The sequence below is a fragment of the Eriocheir sinensis genome, chromosome 10 (assembly GCF_024679095.1).
Source record: "Eriocheir sinensis breed Jianghai 21 chromosome 10, ASM2467909v1, whole genome shotgun sequence".
Lineage (NCBI taxonomy): Eukaryota > Metazoa > Arthropoda > Malacostraca > Decapoda > Varunidae > Eriocheir > Eriocheir sinensis.
The window spans coordinates 17,074,561-17,100,325 of record NC_066518.1 but is presented as its reverse complement, the minus strand read 5'-3'; the positions used below and the strand labels follow the sequence as shown (position 1 = coordinate 17,100,325).

The window sequence follows — 25,765 nt, the reverse complement described above, 5'->3', positions numbered from 1 at the left end:
ACCTCCTTTCCTCCGCCTCTATCCTGTACAGTGTTCTTGTACAGCCGTTAGGGGCGGAGAAAGGAAGGGGAAGAGAGGAAATAGATATCAGCACTTTATACTCTGTCGTGTGCTCCACCCACCTTTCTCCGTGCTAACTCCACTACCACCACCGTCTTTCCTTCGCCTCTCCACCTAGTAGAGCCATTAGGGGTGGAGAAAGGGATGTGATGGAGGGAAAGAGGGGAAATAGATACCAACACTCTGTCGTGTGCTTCACCCTATACTACCTATCTCCGATCTACCTCCACCACCACCGCCTTTCCTTCGCCTCTCCACTATGCACAGGGTTCTTGTACGGCCGTTAGGGGGTGAGGAAGGGATGTGGTGGAGGGGGGAGAGGAGAACAGATGCCAGCACTTCATACGCTTATCTGTCTTGTGCTCCACCCCACCTCTCTTCGTGCTACCTCCACCACCACCACCACCACTTCCACTTTGGGCAGGGTCTTGGAATGGGAGAGAGGAGAGGAGGGGTGGAGGGGTGAGGAATAAAGGTGTTACGTGTCAGTTTCCACTTCACTCCTGTCGACCTCCACCGCCCTTCCTCCGTCCCTCCACCATGGGCAGGGTCCGCCGCTAGGTGAGAGGGAAGAGAGGCGTGGAGGGGTGAGAGGTGCGACAGGTGATCACATTAGGTTTTACGTGATGTTACCTTCGTGGCGAGCAGTTTTGCCCGGTGTTCAGCGGCTGTAATCTGGCTGGGAGGGTTTTTAGGTGAATGGGTGTTTTCTTTCTTGTTTCCGTCTTTTTTTTTTTTTTCCCCCAAGTCGAACGTTCCAGTATTTTTTATAGGAGCTTAATTGGTTAGGGCCGTGTGACTATTTTCATTAACTATACGTGAGTTATTTTTATTAGTATGTGAGATTTTTTTAATTCATTCGTGATTTATTTTATTTAAACGTGTTTTTTATGCTACGCGATTTTTTTTATAACAATTAATGAGTGAGTTTATTTATTTCGCGATTTTTTTTTTTTAATCCACGTTTTATTTGTGATTTTCTATTATTAACGCGTGAGTTTCATTAATAACAGGTGTGTTTCTTTATTACTACATCATTTTTTGTTAACACGTAAGGTTCTTGTATTTCTATATAAGATTTTTCGTTATGTTTTATTTTTTTATTTTTTTTTTGCTCTGTGTCTTTTCGTGTCTAGATGAGTGGGAGTGTGGAAGCGTTATTGGAAGTAAAAGTTTGTTTCATGTTTCGTTTTTTTTTTTTTCCGTGTGTGTGTATGTGTGTGTGTGTGTGTGTGTGTGTGTGTGTGTGTTCATCCGTTACCTGAGACGAGTGTTGCTCTATGCATGCTCCTGTCCCTTCATCCGACACTTTATTGTAACAGTTTGCGTTTCATATTTTTTAGTTGCAGCAGCTTCTGAAAAGTCTATTGTCATAAACGTGATCCTCTCAGTTTATCGCATTATCTTGCAGGGAACCCACGCCTGTGTGCGCCTAATTCCACTGGTCTGTCTGCCTTGTTTGGACCTCACTTCGTCGGCCTGTTTATATTTACCTGTCTTTAACTGTGTCGATCTGTCTTATGGTTTTCCTCTGTGGCTATTTAACTGTGCATCGAATTGTTCCTTTACCTGTCTAAATACGTTCCCGTCCACCCCCTTCCCGAACCCTCAAGTAACAACACAGCAGATCATAAACTCCACAACACTATTGATTTCAACAGCACGGCGCGAGGAGTCCAAGGTCAGCTGGGGGTCGTGATTTCGGATGAGGCGAGGGTCCTTCAGCCGCCTGATTACTATTACCCAGCACTCGAATACCATGCAGAGAGAGAGAGAGAGAGAGAGAGAGAGAGAGAGAGAGAGAGAGAGAGAGAGGGGGGGGGGGGGTCAATTGATAGTTTGCCGCATCACAAGATCTCACACACACATGAGTGAATCGGTATGTGCAAGGAGGAGGTTCAGAATATAACACAGGAAGGATGAGTAAAGGAAGATAGATTAGGGTGGGAGGGTGAGTTGGGAGGTGGATATTGTCTGTGTATGTAGCGTTGGCATGGGAGTTATATACATCGATTATAATAGATGGTGCTGTCGTTTCATACTTGGCTATTTCTTATTTATTTTTTTCATTATTTGGCGTTTTAAATTTAAGACCAAGGATACACACAGACAGACAGACAGAGAGCGGGGAAAAGAGCAGTTGGGGAAAAAAAAAAAAGGGACGAGTTTCGACGAAGACATAAAACTTAATTATTCTAATCGCAGAGTCCCCGGCCACCCCTTGCCCAAGCCGCCTGTGTGTCAAGTGTTCCGATACCCTGCGGTCGCCCCTCTCTCCGTCCCCACTGCTGCCTCTCTCTCTCTCTCTCTCTCTCTCTCTCTCTCTCTCTCTCTCTCTCTCTCTCTCTCTCTCTCATCCAGTCTTTTTCTCTTCACTTCCCCTTTTACTTCATCTTTTATTCCTTCACTACCAACATCTTCTGTGACTCTCTCTCTCTCTCTCTCTCTCTCTCTCTCTCTCTCTCTCTCTCTCTCCCCAAGACTATTCTTCCTTACCATCTTGCCCCCTTTGACCTGCACTAATTCCCTCTTTTTTTCCCCCTAATCCCCCCTCACCCCTGCCTTCCATATCTTCCTGCTGCGCTCCTCATCTCCCCTCCCTTCCCTGTACCTGCTCCCCCTCCCCCTCCATTCCGTGCTCGATCGGCAGCCTCGTCATCAGCAACACAGCAGATTGAGATACTGACAGCGGACGAACTTAATGTGTTTTCCTTCTATACTCGGGATGGACTTTCCTGTTGTCACTCCTTCTCCCTGACTTCTGCTGCATTGACTCCCTAGGTGCCCTCCCCCCCTTGTGTGCCCTCTTTTTTTTCCCTCCTCCCTTCTTTTGCCCCGAGGTGTGTTTAAAGATGAGGTAAAGACTTCCAAGACTCAAGAGAGTTCACTAAAGGAGACAGAGAGCGTGCTTGTGTCCTTCCCTGGAAAGTGATCGCATGTTTGACTTTGTTGCTATTACGTTTCTTTGGCCTGATGAAGGAGTGTGCAAGGATGAAGTAAAGACTTTATAAAACACTCAGAGAGGTTGGTAAGGAAGCCAAAGAGGGCGTGTGTATTATATCTCCCTCTATACTTAAGCCAGATTGTATCCTTGAAATTGGTTTTATCACGTCCCTTTGTCCCGACGTCTTTTTAAATTTGACCCCAAGACTTCTCTGACAAGAAAGGTCGCTGAAGGGGCCCGAGAGGGCGTATGCGCCTCTCCCTGGGAACTCACTCATGGCCGTATGATTGAATTAGTTTTTTTTTTTTTTTATCACGCTCCTTTGCACGCCAACAAAATGAGGGTCATAGGTCAAACGCACGAATTATAAAGAATAAAAAAGGGAGGAAATGTGTCTAAAACAACTTGATTTGTACCCAGTGGTTGGAGAAAGGAAAAGTTGTTGAAGGAAAAGCTTGGCAGGGGAGGCTGGCAGCGGTATGGGCACGGTGACAGGAGGACCATGGGTGAGAATAAAAAGGACGGTTCTGCTTGTGAATCTATGTACGAACATTTAATATTCTTACAAGGTTTAACAATATATTTACTGTGTGTTTAGGGGGGTGGGGGGGGGACCGTATATCATTTGGCCTCGTCCCCTCGTCATGGTCATTCGTCTAGCAACGGAGGTGACCTGTTCCGTACATTTATACGAGACACTTCAACAAGAATGAGGACGAGGAACGAAGGAGGAGCAATACATGCGTGGCTTGAGGGACGTCAGCTGCGTGGCGGGAAAGGAAGTCTCGCACGCTGATTCCCTCTCCTCCTGTGTTGTCTCAAGGAGGTTATACAATAGCATGAGTGCGTCGAGCGGGCCAGACAGACGCGGCAGCCACCGAGGCGCCGCTACCACCACCACCACTGCCAGCCTGCGCCCTAGTGCTCCCGTCGGCGGTGAAATATGTCGGTAACCTGCGTCGATATCACCCACAATCCTCCTGATGCAGTTTTTATTTTTCATACTATCGTCTGAATTGCTGCCGAGGCGAGCACAACTTCGGAGCATATCTGACCGAAGGCTTCTGAAAGATCTTTTCTTTGTGGTTTCCGGACACCAAAGTTTTGGGTTTGTTCATGGATGTCGCGGCTTGATTAATCCTGGAGGCGCGTCTGTCGGGCCTCCAGTGACTCGCTGGTGAATTTCATATTTGCACTCCACTTTTATTCCCCTCTAATGTTACTTTACTATCCGTAGTTATATCCGGTTAGCGCCTCCACGCTGGGTTTAAACCTTTGGGAGGACTCCTGCCTGGTGAGACACCTGCCTTGTCGGCATTCTCGAGTCTGTCACTTTGTTTTTCCTGCAGTCCAGCATCCATGAGTATAATGCTCTTGCGTCCTTCTAATACACGACTGAAAGTTTCAAGCATACTTCTCGCCCAAAGAGAGTTCAACCTCTCGAGAATTTTACATATTACAAGTCCTGCGTGTTTTCTTTATTTTTTTTCCTGTCGCTTGGCCCCAAGTCTGGTGTCATTGCCTTGCCTGGCACCTGGCACTCCTCCAAGCGGTATCGGGGAACACCACACACGGCCAGGGGCTCCGCAGGCCACACAGCCAGGCGGCTTGGCGGCAGCAGTCATGCTTTTTAAGGGACAGTCATAAGTTTAAAGGTGATATAATATCTCCCAAACTGAAAATCATGAACAGAAGGGTAAAAAAAATAGTAAGTAAAGCTTATTATAAGTTTTGGTCCATTTTGTTGTTTTTTCATCAGATTCCACTGAAACTGCGGCAGTTGGCAGGCCGTTGGGGCCACGGTGGGTATGGAAGCGAGATTAAAGACGAGTTTGGTCCGTAATTGAGGTCGGAGGGCGGGGATGGGCGCGGACGGAGACGCTGTGTTGCTGCTGCTGCAGCCAGCCTTCCCCGGTGAGGGGACTGTATTGTTCAAAAGGTTAACAGTGACAGCTTGAGGCAAGGGGATAGCGACAAGTGTGCACTCACTGAGCGGCGTCGGGCGCAGAGGATCTTGAATTCCCTTAATATATTATCATTCAAGTGAAAAGTAATCATATATAGTTTCCAATTCATATTCTTAATACAACCGGAAACGTCAAAGGTGCAGAAAGCTGAGTAAAAAAGTAGGTAATGCCGATGAATCTGAACAGCCGTTGGTGACGCGATTATTGACATAGATGCACGTTTCTTATCATTATTCCCTCAGTAATAATTTCGAAATTAATATGCCATTAATATTTTATTATTCTGCTCCTTTTGTGGAGTCACCGGTATGGCCTGCCGTGCCCTCGAGATGCTGTGTCCGCTGAGTGCATTGCCACCGCCGGGGTGCAAGCTGTTGGCCGTTGGCGGGCTCACCGGAGAAAGAAAACCATAGAGATGGGAAGGGAGACCCACTGATGCTTCTGAGGAAGGGTAGGGCAAGGGAGGGCTGAGAGTGTTGGTGGCATAGGGAGAACAGGGGGGAGGTAGACCTGACACCGCTCCAGGGCTGTGGCGGCGGCGGCAGCGGCACATCCATACTTTTGCACTGCCACTACTAGGGGAAGAGCTGCTGTCCCTACGTCCCGGCCACTGCTGCTGTGTCGCCAAACTCCGGATTCAGTGGTGGAAGCGAAGTATTGCTGACGCCTCAACACACTGTGACAAGAGCTCAGTCTAATAATAAAACAGAGAGCAAATACGTGCGTAGCGACAAGCAGGGGTGCGGGGCGGTAGTGCTGGGAGGGGAGACCGCCACTCTCGCTGCTTGTAGAATGTCGGCAGCCGTATATCAACATTTACTTACGCCCGGCATGCCAAGTCGGGCTTCCCATTCACAGTGGTCGCCATTAGTCTGCATTTTGCCGCAACGCTGTTCCTCTAAGAGAAGGTTATGAGGGGGCCGCGTGGGCACTTGTCCTTACCATCACAGGAAGTCAACACTTGCTCATTTTCTTGATGTTGCTTTTAGTGCCGATGGAGTTGCAGTGCGACACTTTTTACTGGTCAGCAACCATTATTCTTAAACTTGTTCAAGGCCGCTCCCGAGTGCTGGCGGACGCACGATCCCTCACCTCAGCACATTCTCTTCGTTCCTCGCTTTTAGACTTGGGATTTGGGGTTGGGGGAGGGAGAGCATCTTTTTTGTTTTTGGCCCCAACTTACTGGGAGAAGCGTGATGTGGAGGTCATGGAGAAGAGAGCGTCGTGGAGAGGAACGCATCCCACAAACAAATGTGCAGCGGCGGCTTGCGGCTGCGTCGCGTATCTGTACTTGCTCTCCAAGGATACCCCTGCACAGCCCACTCTCCCTGCACTCCCTCGCTGCACCGCTCTCGCTCCCACGCGCACGCTGCATTCCTATTTCCGGTGGTGCCATTTATTTAATGCCCTTGCCAATTGCTGCTCATTTTACACCATCAACACATTCATTGTATCTTACTCGTCACGATATGTGAAATGTTCACTCTTTTTCTTCCATGGTACAGCACCCATAAAAAAAAAAAAAGTTCGCTGCTGCCTCCAACGTTGTTCACTGCCACTGAAGGATGTCACATGCTCAGCATTCCTCCTCCCGACCCAACTACCTTGCTCTGGTTGCTTGATAGACCGACATAATTTGCTTTCAAGTGAATCACAAAATACTTATTGATGTATGGTGATTACATACCAGTTAATACATAGTGGAAAATATAAACCCAGTATTTGGTGTTTTAAGCCTTGGCATTCCTTAGGCTTTGCTCTGTGAGCTTTCACAAGTCTGGTGTGGGTTGAAGGCGTCACACACACACACACACAGTCTGCCTTGGTGGGACGTTTTCCCCAGTCATGAACCTGAAGGGCCGCGCGCTGCCCCTTCATCCACTGCCACTCATTACCCCTCATCTTCCCTCTGACGACCCAACCCTTGCCCAACACAGCCCTCCCCACTCTCCCCGGTCCAGTTCATCCCACCTCAGCTCGCTCCGGCACCTTCTGCACCCTCAACTCCTTACCTTCCCATCCTCTGCACAAACCATGACCCCACCCCACTCCAACCCCACGCTGCCCCATCCCTTCCACTCACACTACCCCTCCAGGCCTTCATCCCTACTCAACACCACCACACCCACCTATCCCACCACCACTCTCCTCCTCCTCCTCCTCCTCCTCCTTCACTATCACACCACTACCACCACCTGCCTCCTCCTCCTCCACTCCCACGCCCTTCACACGAACAACCACGACGCCACACCCTTTTATGCAGCTTGTATACGTGCATCACACACACACACACACACACACACACACCAGCGCCACCACTACTGCTACTTCACTGCAGCTCACCACTACCGCATTCTCCCCTCCCTCACCTCCATCAGCACCACCACCATTGCCTTCCCTACTCCTTCAACACCACCACCACCACCACTACGTCTGCTTACCAAGTTACCACAAGCTCCACCGACCCTCATCCCCCATTCATCAACTCGCCCACTCCCACACGCACAGTAACGCACATTCCCAACTTCACACACACACACACACACACACACACACACACACACACACACACACACACACACACACACACACACCAACAAACAAATACACACATCTCCATCATAGTGTTGTTATCATAACCTTTTTATCTTTTTGTCTCGCATTGTTATCTCCAGCCTTTCCCTCCACATGTTACGGGCCGCCTCCTTGTCGCTGCTTTTCATCTCTGCGTTTTAATTATCGCTCGTTATTGCTGATGTTGAGTTCTTACCTCGTGCACTAGCATTTTTCCTTTACAATTGAAAAGTAATTGTAATGATAATTGCAGTTTTAGTTGTAGTAAGAGTATAAACATTGCTCCCATACTCCAAGACACAACTCCAATGCGGTGACCACTTATGCACATGGGTAAGAGTTTTCAAGAGAAAGTAGTAGTAGTAGTAGAAATAGTAGTAGTAGTAGTAGTAGTAGTAGTAACAGCAGCAGCAACATTTTTATTATTATTACTAGTTGTAATTGAAGTAACTAAGAAATGCGTAATTGAAATAAGTGATTTTTGTATGTTTTTTTATTAAGTTGTAATGTTTAGTTATCAAAATTTGGTCCGTGCCTTGTGTCATTCACATTTTATCTGAGTGCATCAACGCTCTTCCTCTCTTTTTTTCAATTTTCTTCAGTTTTCTTAATTTCCTCACCGTCATCCTCCGTCACACCCTTTCCCTTTTTTCTTACCGTTCTCTTCACTTTATTTTGCCATTTCGATTTTGGTCGATCAAATATCTTTCCTTTTCAAATCTTCTCTTTTCATCTTCATCTCTCTTGCCTTCTAATACTTCTCTCTTTGCCCCCGCCCCCCTTTCACCCCCTTCCTTCCTTCCAGCCTTCCCTTTCGTCGTGATAACTGTCGTCGATGCTTTGATCTTCCACCTGCTTATTCACCTGTTTCTTATCCTTTCCCTTCTTCTCTTTGTTCAGGTCTCCCTAATTCCCCTCCTATTTACGTTCCGGCTCCTGCTGCCCCTGCTGCTTTTGCTCGTCTGCTTCACCAGGTCTCCGTATTTTTCCTCTTATTCGTGTTCCTGCTCTTTTTCATCCTGCTTATGCTCCTCTGCTTCTTCTGTTCCTTCTAATTTTCCTATTCCTTCTCCTAATCGTTATCCAGCTCCTGCTTCTCCTGTTCCTTCTTCTATCCCTCATCCTATTCGTGTTACTTCCCTGCTTCTGCTCCTCTGCTTCGCCTGTTCCTCCTATTGGTGTTGTCGCTCCTGCTCCTCCCCCTGCTTTTCCTCTTCCTTCTAATTCTCCTCCTATTCCTCCTTCCATGTGTGTTCCTGCTCTTACTCCTCTTGCGACTGTTCCTCTGCTTCTCTGCTCCTCCTGTTCCTCCTGTTTGTGTTCCCTCTCCTGCTCCTCTGCTTGCTTCTGCTCCTCTGTTTCTCGTGTTCCTCTCATTCCTCCTCCTATTTGTGTTCCTGCTGTTGCTTCTGCTCCTCTTCTTCTCTTCTCATGTTCCTCTTGTTCTTTCTCCTATTCATGTTCCTTCTGCTTCTGCTCCTCTGCTTCTCGTGTTCCTTCTAATTATCCTCCTATTTGTGCTCCCTCTCCTGCTCCTCCGTCTGCTTCTGCTCCTCTGCTTCTCGTGTTCCTTCTAATTATCCTCCTATTTGTGCTTCCTCTCATGCTTCTCTGCTTGCTTCTGCTCCTCTGCTTCTCGTGTTCCTTCTAATTCTCCTCCTATTTGTGCTTCCTCTCATACTTCTCTGCCTGCTTCTGCTCCTCTGCTTCTCGTGTTCCTTCTAATTCTCCTCCTGTTTGTGCTCCCTCGCCTGCTTCTCTGCCTGCTTCTGCTCCTCTGCTTCTCGTGTTCCTCCTATTCCTCCCCTTTTTCGTGTTCCTGCTCCTCCTCTTCCTGCGTCTGCTTCTCTGCTTCTCCTGTTCCTTCTCCTGCAAACTGGCGGGTGAATGTTCTCTAACCATCGCTTGTCCGCTCTGACCTTGAGTTCCTGGGTCGCCCGGAGACTGCTGCCGCGGCTCCTCTCGCTCCCTCTCCCTCTCCATTCTCTCTCTCTCTCTCTCTCTCTCTCTCTCTCTCTCTCTCTCTCTCTCTCTCTCTCTCTCTCTCTCTCTCTCTCTCCTTCCTACTCTCTTCCTCTTACTTCCTACTCTCTCTCTCTCTCTCTCTCTCTCTCTCTCTCTCTCTCTCTCTCTCTCTCTCTCTCTCTCTCTCTTTGCGGGTTCCTACTTATTTATCCTTTATCAAAATCCAGTTTTCTCGTTTATCTTGCCACTTTTCTTCCTTTCCTCCTTTTCTACTTACAATTATTACCTTTAGTTCCTTTAATTCCTCTCTTCTCGCTTTACATTCACGATTTATTTGATCTCTACACTCCCTCCTTTCTTCCTCTATTTCCGATGATCTTTCTTTATCTCCATTTTCTTCCTATCTCGATTCCGCCCTCCAGTTCTTAGTCTCTTCTCTTCCTTCCTTTCCTTGATATATTATTCTCCATTCACTCCTTCCCCTTTCATTCGTTGCCTATTAATCATTCTGTCCCTTCCTCCCCGTTTCTCATCAATCGTTGTAATATACTTTTTACCATTCTTTCAATTTCTTCGTCTATACACACGTATCTATACATTTTTTTCTATACCGTGTAGGTTTACTGACCTCTATACATTCTCCCCCCCTCTCTCCTTCTCCCCCCCCCCCTCTCCGGCTTCTCCCCCTCCTGCTTCTCATTCTCTTTCTCTTCGTCCCCAGTGCCCTCGCCTCTGCCTCTTCCTCTGTTCACCTACTTGCATTCTTCTCTCTTTACAACATTTTCATTTTAGCTGTCTTTCATCTCACTCTCTTATTGTGTTTCTTTTCTTTAAGTTTTCCTCTGTTATTGTCTGCCGTGCCTTTCTCTTGTCTTATTATTTCTTTCATATTTTATCCTCTATTACTTCCTGAGATCTCTCCACTTCCGGCGAGACTAATATCTCTCTCTCTCTCTCTCTCTCTCTCTCTCTCTCTCTCTCTCTCTCTCTCTCTCTCTCTCTCTCTCTCTCTCATTGATTCATACATCTATCTATCTATCTATCTATATATACCTATTTATCCACACACACACACACACACACACACACACACACACAGAGAGAGAGAGAGAGAAAATAATTTGCGTGTGCATTTAAATCTATCTATCTATCTATATCTATCTATTTATCTATATTCACACACACACACACACACACACACACACACACAGAGAGAGAGAGAGAGAGAGAGAGAGAGAGAGAGAGAGAGAGAGAGAGAGAGAACAATTTGCGTGTGTATTTAAACACCTAGCATAACCTGTCTTACATAATTACTCATTCATTGGCACACACACACACACACACACACACACACACACACACTAAGGAAAAGAAGGGACAGACGTGAGAATTTACAGCTACATGCGAGCACAGGGCAGACCTTGTACGTAGGCTCTGGCCAGACGTAAGGACTCGCAACTCTAAAGGAATCATGAGGGGCAAATGAGGTAAAGGATACACATATAGTCATTTAAGTAAGCAGCCCCGTCCCAGAAAATGAAAGGATATCAAGACGGTATATAACTTAAACCTCCCACATTCACTAGCAACGCTCATCCTCTCTAGTATTTCGTTCATTATTAGATCCTCTTGTGTACTTGATAGATGATATTTTTGGGTGTTGAAGTGAAATGGAGCACAAGCAAGACAAGCCACGACATATTGATCTTTTTTTACCTTCAGTCCATTCACTTGTAGTTTTTTTTCTTTACGAGTTTTCTTGTTAAATCTGTCTTCCTTCTCACTTGGTTTTATTCCATGGATTTTTATGCTGTTATTTGCCGAGCCGGGTCCTGGTGTTGCTTTGTCATTTACCTTGGCCATTTTGTTGAGTGGGTGTTGGGTGTCCACTTTTGTTGTCGTGTGGAGAAAGAAAGAAAACTCGCAAACAATGCGTCGTCGTTTTTGCGTCCTAGGATAGATTTAGCCCAAGCATTGCGTTACGACCATTGGCGTAGAGTGGCCCGCAGGCGGTGTGGGTGGTGTGTAGGTAAGGGGGGGGGGGGCGTAGAAGGACGAGAAGCCGCATATGGACCGTTAGGGACGAGGAGAAAAGCCTAAATAGGTGAGTTCGTTTCAAAAGCTTACGTGCAATGGTTTTGCCTGTAATTATACTGATGTGGCTCAACTGCAGTTGTGTTACTTCAACATGACTGGCCATTCACACCGTCGCCCGATTACCTGCATTGGATACGTGATACTCGAGACATGATTGATCTTTACCTTACACGCAGCTTACGTTGCCTCATCGGTGTATGCTACACCTACGAGTCTTCAGTATGGCTCCTTCCCTGCCTACCAAGGAGTATAACATGCAAGCATAAAGAAGTTTACTAAACTAAAAAAAGGTATATATTACTAACATTCTCTCTCTCTCTCTCTCTCTCTCTCTCTCTCTCTCTCTCTCTCTCTCTCTCTCTCTCTCTCTCTCTCTCTCTCTCTCTCTCTCTCTCTCTCTCTCTCTCTCGGCGACAGTTCATCCTGATGAATCGTATTCTTTGAGTCTTAAAAGTAAAAACATGTGAAAAAAGCAAACATTTAGATGCACACGGAGTTATATACAAAATGTGTGACAGTAACGGATGGCATGAATTCACAGAACAAATAAGAATATGCAACAAACCGTCAATTACTGAAAAATGCAATTAAGTATTCAGTCGATGTATAAAAAAGGCATACCACAAACTCAGCAATGTATTTATTGGGTGTGAAAAAATGTACATCATCATTTTTAAAAAGGCAATTCATATAGCATAAGGAAGAAGGCAGCTGGATCAGTATAGTAATAATACATAAAGGACATGGATGGTATTTTTTCCTCCTCCTCTAACTATAGTATTTCCACGAGAAACTGGCGGGTGGGGTAGTGGTGACTGCGGGGTCAGCCCATTGCCGTCAGTATTATGTAACTTTCCTAACTGCAATAAAGTCACTTATTTTCACATATTCACGCATTTGTTAATTCTTCTTCTTCTTCTTTTGACCTTTAAAGCTTTGTAGCACTTCTTAAATCCTCCTTTTCAACACTTCTATACTTCACACCATGCATTAGTCACTTCACAGTGCACACTTATACAGTTCACCTGAACCTAGGTGTTTTTCTGTTCTTTTCATCCCCTGACTTTGATTTTCTATGCACTTTTGTTAATAGTTTCCACTATTACGGGGTTGTAGCAGTCGTAGTTGCCAGATACCAGGTGACTGAGTTGTGTAGTATAGGGATGGAGGATCGGCTTGTTGAATAATCGTAAATATAACGACAGCGTTATGAATGTCAAAAAGAGATGTTTAGAAACGGTGACAAATCAATCTAATAGGAGTACCCAGCTACGACTGTCAATGTATTTATATGATTTTTTATGTGAATATTTATCCCTCTCCTTATACTATATCTTATTTATTTCCTCTTTTTTATGTCTAATTTGATGATGTTTATAAGATATTAATGTTGGAAAACCTTTATTTATCACAGAAAAAATATACTTAACACAAAAATACGCATTAAAACACACAAAAAATAGCATTTTAGTTGGGGAGCGCGGGACGCACTCGGCCTTACTTGGATGACTCATAATTTGAGCTGTCAGGCCTTCTCAATATCGAGACAGCAATGGTTAGCCCCGTCCCGTACTTTTCCACACACTCTCAACGCCTTTCGCTTCCTTCTTATGTCAGCTATTTATTACCTTTAAATGAATTTAATTAAATAATTGGATAACCCGATAAGGTCATATAGTATTAAGATTAGTTCGTTTTTAGGATAATAACAAATATTTTGTATTAATACCACGACACCTGACCATACATTCAAAACACATGGAAAGTCTCTGCTCATCGCGTAGGAGGAATCAGATCTTAGGATCATCATCAGTAGTGATGTGACATAAAGAAAGGTAAGTGTACCCGTAAAAATAAGCTTATACTACGTTCAGGCTCATCGCGTGGAAATTTTTAATGTAAGACGCGAGAAGTAACATTATTATTTCATAACTCGTTGATGGTGCGTCACCTGGATTACCCAGTGCAGTTTGGGTCCCCAGATTACAAGAAAATATAATTACTCGACAGTACAGCGACACGCTACAAAAATATCCTTATTAAGGACACAGTGTAAGAATAACTACTCAAGCGACTCAACCATTTTATATAGGAAAAGTGACGACTATGAGAAACTTGCTGCAGGTCTTTTACTGCCTGAAGTTAAACAGCGTCAATCACTCCACGATATTTTAGCTTCAAAGTAACGCTATAACAATACTGGTCTACCGATTCAAGTTAGGGAATGCGTTGCATACTTCAAGCGGAGTTTTTCCTTGAACTAAGACATGCGCCATTAGAACAATCTTCCTGCGGAAGTACTAGTGCGCTAAAGATAAACTAAACGTACTACTTTCTCTACGTGCATAACGAAAATACTTTCATATATTATGCAGGTCACTTGAGTACCTGACGAACAGATTGTCACTAAAAATTACAGCATCATTATAAGCCAATAGACTTTTTGTTGCCTTCTCTTTCATGCTCCCTTGCTTAGTTTTCTTGTTCGCGTCCTGCTCCTCATCCTCAGCACTGTCATCATCATCAGCACTGTAGGAGAGGGCAAGGCAGCGGGAGCCAGGGGGGGCTCAGGGGTCCCCTGTCTCTCGTCCTCGTCGCGTGGGCAGCCAGTGTCCAGCCGACGACGACCTGCGCAGCTCCCTCTGACACATCGCCCACCCTTCCTCTCCTTTCCCCTCCTCTACATCCTCCTCCTCCTCCTCACCTAATTTTCTTCGTTTTTTCTTCTTTACTTCTTCGTCCAGGTCTTTAGATCTTATGTTCATCTTGTGTATTCTTTCTTTCTTTCTTTCTTTAATCCTCCTCCTTTTTTCTTTTTCTTCTTCTTTTTCTTCTTCTTTTCCTCCTTCTTCTACTTCTTCTTTCCATCATCGTCATCATCATTTTCCTCATTTCCTCCTCCTCCTCCTCCTCCTCCTAGCACTATTAGCAACAACAACGCTCAAACTCATGACAAGAGCAACACAGACTGCTTCTCTAACACCGACACAGCTCTTTCATTTCAACAGTCCACCCGGCAATCCAGTCCCACCATCCACTCGCCCCTTCTCCTTCCACATCATTTTTCCTCCTCCTCCTCCTCCTCCTCGACGCACTTTATAACAATTTATGTGGAGCATGGGAAATCATACTTTGTAGTAGTAGTAGTAGTAGTAGTAGTAGTAGAAGTAGTAGTAGTGGAGGTAATGCTGTAGGCTGGGAAAAGCAGCTTAGTACTTGTTGATAGCTTAGTAGAGAGAGAGAGAGAGAGAGAGAGAGAGAGAGAGAGAGAGAGAGAGAGAGAGAGAGAGAGAGCATCCCACATTGTTAGGTAGTCGTAAACGGCTTTTTTTTCTGCTATGAAAAAAGCGTATGTAGCAGGGTAAGTTGAAGTTGTTGTCAGTGGTTGTGGTGGTTGTAGTTGTGGTGAAGAGGGCGGGGTGCTGATGGTGCTGGTGGTGGTGTTGGGGGGAGGGTGCGGGAAGGATGAGATGTTTCAACCATTTTCTTCATGCATTACGAGACGAGAAAACACCCACCGGCTTTTTGAACTCAAGAGGAAGAGAATGAAAAGGGAGACAAATGGAAGAGGAAGAGAAGGAAGAAAAGATAAGGGCGAAAAATGTTGTTATCTCCTTTCATGCTTCATCTGTCTACCTGTCTGTCTGTCTTGTCTTTATCGTCCTACTTATCCGTGTGTGTGTGTGTGTGTGTGTGTGTGTGTGTGTGTGTGTGTGTGTGTGTGTGCGTGCATGAATCCTCCAGTTGTTCAAACCATTTTCCTTCACGCTACTATTGGCAAACATTGCTGTGGAAATGTTTCTCTTGCCCATAAAAGCAAGATATTGACAATTGTGGGAGCTAGTGGAGAGAGAGAGAGAGAGAGAGAGAGAGAGAGAGAGAGAGAGAGAGAGAGAGAGAGAGACATACAACGCCACCACAAGAGAGAAGTCACGGTGAGAAGGACCGCCAATGAATATAAGCGTAGGCCTTGCAGGGGTCCTGAAGCTCCCCTCTAGAGCGACATAACTGCAATAATAAGAAGCTTTCTAGGAAGACGCAACCTTTCACAATTTACTCCGGCCAATGAAGTCTTACACGTTCTGTCTTGGCTTTATAAAGATGGGAGACGACCATGGATGTAGCGTAGAGTCTAAAAAGCTTACTAATTGTTTTGGTCTCGGAGGAGTCGATTCCGTCCTCTCCTTGCATTGTAAATGTGGCACGGGACCGTAAATGCTTCATTGAAACTAAAGAGCTTACTAACTGTTTGAGGCCAGCTGAGGGCGGGGAGGATCTTCCTGTGAAGCATGTGATCGTTATTGAAGGTTCATAACAGCTGCGTGTATAAATAGAACACGTTTGTGGCACGCAACAGATGTTCATTAAAATGTGATCGCGTGTTATCCAGTCCATTTGTGTGAAACCTGAAAAAAAGCATGAATCGAAACACAAATGTTCCCTTTTTACTTTTTAGTAGAAAAGATACCTCTGACCAATGAAAATAAAGATTCTAGAATCGAATAATTCTTATCGTAACCATATCGTCGTATGGCAGAATAATAACTAAGTAGAACGATAACTGCATTATCACGAATTATTTCACCAGCTCAGAACACCTGTCAGGCTCTGCACAAGTGACATGAAAGATATACTACTATCCATATCAGACCCTGTGACATGCCGTTTTTCGCAAATTTCTTTCAAACGAAGACTCGGATCAGCATGGGACTTTGGCACAGATTGTTTCACACACTCCGCTAATTTTTTACTCTATTGTACAATGCCAGATGCGGTTAATTATGGCGTTTACTCTTGACTGTGATGGCAAAACCTGCGTGAGCCACTTACACATTCGAACAGGTGAGGCGTGACGTATTAATGTGACGTGTATCCACCACCTACCTCCACCCCTGGCTTCCCCTACTCCCATCCCTACCTTTCCCTCCCTCCTCCTTCTCCCCCGCACTCTCTACCCCCGCCCTCTTTCTCCCCCCCCCCCTCTCTCTCTCTCTCTCTCTCTCTCTCTCTCTCTCTCTCTCTCTCTCTCTCTCTCTCTCTCTCTCTCTCTCTCTCTCTCTCTCTCTCTCTCTCTCTCTCTCTCTCTCTCGGTATACATGCGATGTGAAGCGTTGCACACATATGACTTGTCTATAATGGCGGATAACTCGAAAGTATATGCTAAGTATGGTAGGGTGTTTTCTGCACACGACCTTAATTCCTGCTCCAGCGTAACTGAATGTTGCTTAAGTGCTGTATGAGGTTTGTTTGGCAATTGTACACCCATTGAAAGTTGTACGAGTATATGACCCTCCTTCCCACAGGTTACGTTGAGCGTATGATGGGATGAAGCACGTAGCTGACGCTTGATCATTTATAGGAAATCGCGTAAGAGACGGAAAGGAATAGGGGTGGAATTGAAGCGGGAATTCATTGCAGAGTAAAAACGTGAAACGAAATCGGAGAAATATATGAATAATTTATTCTGATGTTAGGAAAAGACTGCCATACGATGTGTTCATGTAGATATGTTAAAAAGTCATAGCAAAAAAAATAGATAGCGAGTATATGATGGGTGGATTAATAATGTAAATAACTGACCACATACGCTATGTTACTTCAACATTCATCACCATCGACAAACAGGTCATCCTCGTCATCACTGTTGATGCTGATGCAGACGGGATATAATTTATATTTATCTACCATTAATTCAAGTCGTACGTGTGCATAGATTCATATCTCGTGTACAGCACAAGTGTTTGAGAGAGAGAGAGAGAGAGAGAGAGAGAGAGAGAGAGAGAGAGAGAGAGAGAGAGAGAGAGAGAGAGAGAAAGAGGGCGGGGGTAGAGAGTGCGGGGGAGGAGGAGGGAGGGAAAGGGAGGGATGGGAGTAGGGGAAGCCAGGGGTGGAGGTAGGTGGTGGATACACGTCACATTAATACGTCACGCCTCACCTGTTCGAATGTGTAAGTGGCTCACGCAGGTTTTGCCATCACAGTCAAGAGTAAACGCCATAATTAACCGCATCTGGCATTGTACAAGAGCGTAAAAAATTAGCGGAGTGTGTGAAACAATCTGTGCCAAAGTTCCATGCTGATCCGAGTCTTCGTTTGATAGAAATTTGCGAAAAACGGCATGTCACAGGGTCTGATATGGATAGTAGTTGTTAGGCACACCTGACGTTAGGGGGGGGAGTGAGTGAGGAGGGAGGGAGGGAGTTGAAGCGGCTTTTCATCGGTGAAGTAGGTGAACGGAGATAGGGATGGAGGCTTTGGAAGTGAAAAAAAAAATGGACAGTATGGAGTTTGGCTTGGGAAAGTATAATTTATGGAGGAAGTAAGGAACAAAAGAGTGGGGCAGAATGTTATGCGTTTGGACTGGAGAAGTGTATTGAGATTATGGCGGGAAGTAGCGAGGCACTGCAGGGAAAAAGGTGATGTCATGAAGGTTGGGGGAGGGAAGGAAGGGAGGTAGGGATTGGGAGGGGGTGGAGGGGTATGATGGTGGCGGCTGCGGCGGTGATGGCGGTGGTGGTGGTTGTGGTGGTGGAGGTGGTAACGGAGAGATAAAGATCGAGTGCCAATGAGTCCGTTGTAATGTCGATTTCCCGGGAAAGGGGGAGAGAGAGAGAGAGAGAGAGAGAGAGAGAGAGAGAGAGAGAGAGAGAGAGAGAGAGAATGTACTTTGACAGTCTTAGTTTGTCCGTGTGTGTGTGTGTGTGTGTGTGTGTGTGTGTGTGTGTGTGTGTGTTTGTGTGTGTTGGTGAATAAAAAATACAAGCTACTGATGGGCTACTGCAATAAAAAAAAAGTAAGAAACTATAATGCCGCGCTAAGTACAAGCTTTTATTCACCAGCTGAAAGTGCTGCATGATAGGCGTGACTAAAAAATAAACATAAATATTCGCGCGTGACGCTTTGATTATTATCACACCAATTTACACGCTGCAAATTCTGATGAGTTAAAGTGTTCGTACCCAAAAGTGTTACTTCATGATGATGCCACATTACATTCCTAATCATGGACATTTCAGTCCTTACAATCTTCCAAGCGGTGAGTATCAAGACGCCTCTGGAACTGAACTTGACTGCTGTTTGGCATCTCCCTCCGCTTTCTTGTTGTTGGTGTTTTCTTCATTTTTTTGGCCTTGGCCTGCCTCTTTACACTGTTAATAAATATTAACTGTTTTGAAAGCGTTAAAGATGCTGCTAGTCTTATGAACTTAAAGTCGACAAATTCAACCTTCCCACACCCAGAGACACTCAGGAGCAAGAACAGGCAGACGACTCACCGTTTTCCTTGTTAGCAATAATAATATCGTCTCGGGCGGCTGTTGAAAACATGTCAAGAAAGAGGAGAAGAACCAGAAGAAGACAGACACTAATCTACACGACTTTTACACTTGTTTGAGCGAGACAAGGAGAGAAGTGTGTAACCAGCAGACGTAGCATCTTCTACTTAATACATCTCCCCAGACGGCTCCAGATAACACTCGCCTGTTTATATATTTAAGCAAGCTCAACGTGAGACGGGGAGGAAGGGAGCGTTCGTTACCCTCGACGTGAGCTCCAGCGGTTGTTCAGTTTTGGCCAAGTTCAATCAAGGGTGGAGAGAGAGAGAGAGAGACCACTTAACTGCCTTGTCGTCTGTTGTGTTAATTAGTGGTCGTGGTGGTGGTGGTGGTGGTAGTGGTGGTAGTTAGGCGTGTTCGAAGTTGCTCAAGAAAAGTTTTTGTCGGAACAGTCACGAGTGATGGTGGTGATGGTGGTGGCGGTGATACTAGTGGTGATTAGCTATGAATGAAGTTATGCCATTTAAAAGTTTATAGAAGATAGTTAAGAAGGATAACAGTGGTGGTGGCGTTGTTGTTGTTGGTGGTGAGTTGTTGTGAAAGACGGTTTTGGAGTTGAAGTGTTGTGCAAGGCTGTTAAGTGATAGATAATATAATTGGTGGTGGTGGTAGTGGTGGTGACTGAAATGGCTGGATATGAACGTTTGTGGAAGCCTGTTCTTAATTGTGATCTTCGTGGTGGTAATGGTGATAATGGTGATGGGGATGATGGTGGTGGTTTGTCTTGAACGAAGTGACTGCATGGAGCTCAACTTTTGCGGAAGACTGCTATGAGTGATAATTGTGGTAGTAATGGCGATGGTTGGAATGGTGGTAGTGGTGGTGGTGGTGGCGGTGGTGATGGGCTTGTAATGATATGATGGAGGTGAGCTGTGTGGTGGAATGAAAGTATTTGTGTGATTGAATGGAGGTGATGATGATGACAACTGATAAAGGAAAGAGTGGGTCTTGATGATGGGAATTGTTTGTCTTTAACTCAGGATTTAGGCTACACTTTCGCAGGCCAAAGTGTGAATAGTATTTCCGATTCCCAAAGGGCAAAAAAGAGCACAACAGGCCTCCAGGACGAATATGGCTGCCAAATTAGTGTGGTGAAGGAAGTGGAGACTAGATTCATTATTGACGGCATGATTATGATTGTTCTGAGTAATTAAGTTTGATATTGTTATTTATATTACGTATGTGAGAAAACCCTTGACTTAACCCATCTAATAAATGACAAAATCGTAACAGCCGTATGCTCAGACGTCGTTCACAAAAAAATCTCTTTAATCAATACATAGGATGAAAATCTAGGGGGATCCTGTGTAGAAATTTACTAGTAGATTCTTGCTGCACGGGATATTAATAACGCAACCTGACGATGAAAGCCACGACAGTTTATTCAGCGAAGCCACCGAACAACGACATCTGTAACCACGTACTCAGTGACCTCCCTCCTCCCTTACACACTTATTTGTTAATTCCACTCTGCCAGCAGCTTAATTAGTCAAACCTGCACTCATATCGTTTTACCACTCCAGTAATCCCTACGTTCGCTTTATTATGTTTACCTAATGCCACCAGTAATTATGTGCAGGCTAAAGTCCAATAAATCCGATAGCGTGGTTTTAATCGAAAAGTTTATTTTTATTTTTTATTACCAGCTCCTCTATGTTTCCACGTTTCCCCATCCTCGCTTGATAATCCCAGCGGGTCCAAATATGCTTGGCTTCATTAAGGGAGGTTTCCAAGAGTAGCCACCGGACATCAGCATTTCATCACCACGTTTACACGGTTGACTGTCTACCTGTGATACTCTGGGAGGCATTGAATACCATATGTTGTTATAATTAAAAACAGAATGATATCAATATACTAATCACGGGCACAAATGACTCTTCAATGTAGTTTTTTTTGTTTGTTTTTGTTGTCGTTGTTGTTTCACCGCCGCGGGCATTTCCCATCCGGTTCCAATATTACCGCTACCACCGTTGACTCGTCTGGCGCCCTAATGAGCAACAAAAATTCCCGCAATATTTTTAATCAATTCACGAAAAACTCTGTAGCGTACTACACAGCACTTTTGTTCCTCTCGGCAAACTCTTCCCTGCCTCTCCCACCACCGCTGCCGCTGTCGATTTCAATTATTCCTGTTAGAGCCAATTTCGACTCTTTTCACTTGGCCCCCACGAGTTAACGTTTTATTCAGATTTTTTTTTTCAGTTGTGTAGATAACATGCAATAGTCTTTACTTACGTTGTGCTAACAGAGATAGACAGGCAAATGAATGAAGATATATATATATATATATATATATATATATATATATATATATATATATATATATATATATATATATATATATATATATATATATATATATATATCCTTGCATAAAGCGAATACCTGATGACGACTTAAAAAGGAGCTTGTGAACTGGTGGGGCGGTGTTGTGCATGGTGCTGATGATGGTGTTGATGGTGGAGGCGAAGGTGGAGGATTGATGTTAGGGGTTTGTATTTTCCATGGTGTAGTGAGGTAGTGGTGGTGTAGGTGTTGGCTATTGTGGCGCTAATATGAGTGATGTGGCATGAAAGTGTCGGCAGGGATGGGGTGACCCTTCTAACTTCTATTGGTGGAGATGTGGAGGTGGTGGTGAGGTGGGTGCTAGGGGGTGTTGTTATAGGGGGGTTGTATTTGCAGGGATGTGGTGTGTATGATGGGTGAAACATTAGTAAGTATGTAGTGATGCCTGTAGAGGTGGCACGGGTGGTGATGGGGGAGGTGGTGACAGGGGTCGTCGTCGTCGTCGTAGAAGTAGTAGTAGTAGTAGTAGTAGTAATAGTAGCAGTAGTAATAAGTGGTGTTTGTGTTGGTGGTAATGGTGGACTGGTACTTGGATTTGGTGATGATATGGGTAGTAGTAGTAGTAAATGATGGTGTTGGTGGTGATAGGAGTCGTAGTAGTAGTAGTAGCTGGTGGTGGTGGTGGTGGTGGCGGCGTGGATGTACGGTCTGCCTCGTCCCTACATTGATGAGGCGGCGTGAGGGAGGCGGGTTATCGGGGGTGGTGGTAGTGGTGGTGGTGAGGGGGTAGCGAAGGGGCCAAGGAAAGATGATGAAGGGGGTGATGACGGTGGTGGAGGGGGTCGTGATCTACAAACCAAAAGATCCTGCAAAGGGTGGGGGCGGATTGCATGTATGTATGTTATGGATGGATTCGCAGACTCATCCTCTTTGACCTATACCAGATTCCAACAAGTTCCCCCTTCCCCTTCCTCCCCATGCACAACAATCCCTGGTATATATTCTTCCCTATCCCCCCCCCCCCCTCTCTCTCTCTCTCTCTCTCTCTCTCTCTCTCTCTCTCTCTCTCTCTCTCTCTCTCTCTCTCTCTCTCTCTCTCTCTCTCTCTCTCTCTCTCTCTCTCTCACATACACACACACACACACACACACACACACACACATCAGTAAATGACAAAAGTCCCTCTGACCACCGAGCACACAGGCATTTAATTAAAAAAAATATATATGTTCGGATGTGAAAGGGGAATGCAAAGTGAACAAGGAGATGAAGCTAAAGGCTGATTGGCTGTAACACATTGGCCTAAAACCCTCCCAGTGGTCTGAGTGTATTAGAATATCATCAAACAGGCATGAATCGGGTGCATAAAAGGTGTGATGGTTGATGCATGAAAATATAATAAAAAGCAGAGGAAGAGCAGGTAGGCTGAGCACGTGTTATGTTGTCTAGCGTGTGCGTGGAGGGGATGGAGGGGCGGGGAGGGGAAGAGAGAGAGGGAAGGGAGGATGGGAGCTACTGCCACACCGTACAGAAAGGAGTGGCGGTGCTAATGGTTGTGTTGGCGGCGATGGTGGAGTCTGCGGTGGCAATGTAGGGGATGTAAAATTTGTCGCCTCAGCTTCTAATTTAATACATGGTCATTTTCCTTGTATGCATTCTTTTACATATTCTTGCTCACTGCCGTTTGCGTTCTTGCTATTGTTATTTCATGCTAGTTTATGATATACATTTATACATAACTTAATCTGTATATATTTGTTGGCGGTGATGATGAAGGGGGTGGCGGAGGCGGCGTATAGGATGCTTTAGGAGGCCAGCTGTGTGTTCCTGTTTGCCCACCATTACTGTTACTTCGCATTGTGCATTGTGTTCCCTGTCACCCTGTTGAGTCACCGCCGCTGCACGCACGGCTGTACACCTCGCTCCGGAAGGTGAGGCAGAGTTACACAAGTGAAAATTTGACTTACATAATGACATTTGCATTTCATCATTTTTTTGCAGCTTAATTAACATTTGTACATTTTTCTGCTCTGGAATGGGTGTGCACTATTTACGGTGACTCATACCTGTGTCAAATGGAGGAGCATTAGTGACGCGAACGCACGGGAAGTGTGTTTCTGTTCCCGTATTTTTACCTTTTTTTTTACAGGAGAAGAAACAGCTCAAGCGCAAAACAAAAAGAAAACAAAAAAAGGGCCGCTCTAAAAGCAAAAAAATAAGCCCGCTCATAAAATAAAAAAAGCCCGCACAGAAAAAAAAAAAAACCGTCCTCTCAAAAAGCAAAATATTAAGCCCGCTTAGAAACGAAAAAAGTTCGCTCAGAAAACATATAAAGCCCGCTCAGTAAACAAAAAAAAGACCACTCAGAAAACATAAAAAGCCCGCTCAGTAAACAAAAAAAAGACCGCTCAGAAAACATATAAAGCCCGGCTCAATAAACAAAAAAAAAAGACCGCTCAGAAAACATAAAAAGCCCGGCTCAGTAAACAAAAAAAAGACCGCTCAGAAAACATAAAAAGCCCGCTCAGTAAACAAAAAAAAGACCGCTCAGAAAACATAAAAAGCCCGCTCAGTAAACAAAAAAAAAGACCGCTCAGAACACAAAAAAAGCTCGCTCAGAAAAGAAAACAAAAAAAAATCTCTCAATCAGCAAAATATTAAGCCCGCTCAGAAACGAAAAAAGTTTGGTCAGAAAACAAAAATGCCCGGCTCAGAAACAAAAAAAGCCCGCTCGCATGTATGATTAAGTCCGCCGATGCGCTGGCCGGCAAGTCTTACGTGATCCCCTCGCAGGCACACCACCGCCTCAACGCCGCCGAGGCTGACGATCTCCCCCCCCCCCCCTTTTTTTTTTCTTTTTTTTTTCCAATCAGCCGATTGTGTCTATTAGGCTATTTTAATGACCAACCCCCAGACGGTGCCGCAGCGAGAGTGGGGGTAGGGGGGAGGGACTCGGACTGGTGTGGGAGGCAAGACTTTGCCTTATTTTATTTAACCTCTCTCTCTCTCTCTCTCTCTCTCTCTCTCTCTCTCTCTCTCTCTCTCTCTCTCTCTCTCTCTCTCTCACACACACACACACACACACACACACACACACAGCGAGGTTCACTTCACGCCCCGCCCCAGCGACGCTCACTTCACGCCCCGCCCCAGCGACACTCACTTCACGCCCCGCCCCAGCGACGCACACTTCACGCCCCGCCCCAGCGACGCACACTTCACGCCCCGCCCATCGACGCTCACTTCACGCCCCGCCCCAGCGACGCACACTTCACGCCCCGCCCTAGCGACGCTCACTTCACGCCCCGCCCCAGCTACGCTCACTTCACGCCGCGACGCTCACTTCACACCCTGCCCCAGCGACGCTCACTTCACGCCCCGCCCCAGCGACGCTCACTTCACGCCCCGCCCATCGACGCTCACTTCACGCCCCGTCCCAGCTACGCTCACTTCACGGCCCGCCCCAGCGACGCTCACTTCACGCCCCGCCTCAGCGACGCTCACTTCACGCCCCGCCCCAGCTACGCTCACTTCACGCCCCGCCCCAGCGACGCTCACTTCACGCCCCGCCCCAGCGACGCTCACTTCACGCCCCGCCCCAGCGACGCTCACCACGCCCCGCCCCAGCGACGCTCACTTCACGCCCCGCCCCAGCGACGCTCACTTCACGCCCCGCCCCAGCGACGCTCACTTCACGCCCCGCCCCAGCGACGCTCATTTCACTCCCCGCCCCAGCTACGCTCACTTCACGCCCCGCCCCAGCGACGCTCACCACGCCTCGCCCCAGCGACGCTCACTTCACGCCCCGCCCCAGCTACGCTCACTTCACGCCCCGCCCTAGCGACGCTCACTTCACGCCCCGCCCCAGCGACGCTCACTTCACGCCCCGCCCCAGCGACGCTCACTTCACGCCCCGCCCCAGCTGCGCTCACCACGCCCCGCCCCAGCGACGCTCACTTCACGCCCCGCCCCAGCGACGCTCACCACGCCCCGCCCCAACGACGCTCACCACGCCCCGCGCCAGCGACGCTCTTCACGCCCCGCCCCAACGACGCTCACCACGCCCCGCCCCAGCGACGCTCACTTTACGCCCCGCCCCAGCGGGGCACACGTCCCGCCCCGCCCCAGCGACGCTCACTTCACGCCCCGCCCCAGCGACGCTCACCACGCCCCGCCCCAGCGACGCTCACCACGCCCCGCCCCAGCGATGCTCACCACGCCCCGCCCCAGCGAAACTCACTTCACGCCCCGCCCAGCCCCGTCCCGTCCCCGCCGAACACGAATTTTCGCAGAGGGTCGGAATATGTTTACTGATTTATTTTAATATATATATATATATATATATATATATATATATATATATATATATATATATATATATATATATATATATATATATATATATATATATATATATATATATATATATATATATATATATATATATATATATATATATATATATATATATATATATATATATATATTATTTTCCCTCGAGTATTTCTTAAGTATTTGTTATTCATTTGTACATTTA

At 46.1% G+C, this 25,765-nt stretch overlaps 1 protein-coding gene across 1 annotated transcript in view; it reads left to right on the top strand.

Annotated features, from left to right (window-relative positions):
• LOC126996362 (uncharacterized) overlaps positions 1-25,542 on the top strand; it is a 44,704-nt gene extending 19,162 nt beyond the window's left edge. Inside the window, exon 3 of the mRNA XM_050856735.1 lies at positions 24,409-25,542. Within this exon, the coding sequence (XP_050712692.1) occupies positions 24,409-25,542 (1,134 nt within the window). The remainder of the gene's footprint in view (positions 1-24,408) is intronic.
• Positions 25,543-25,765: the final 223 nt, after the last annotated feature.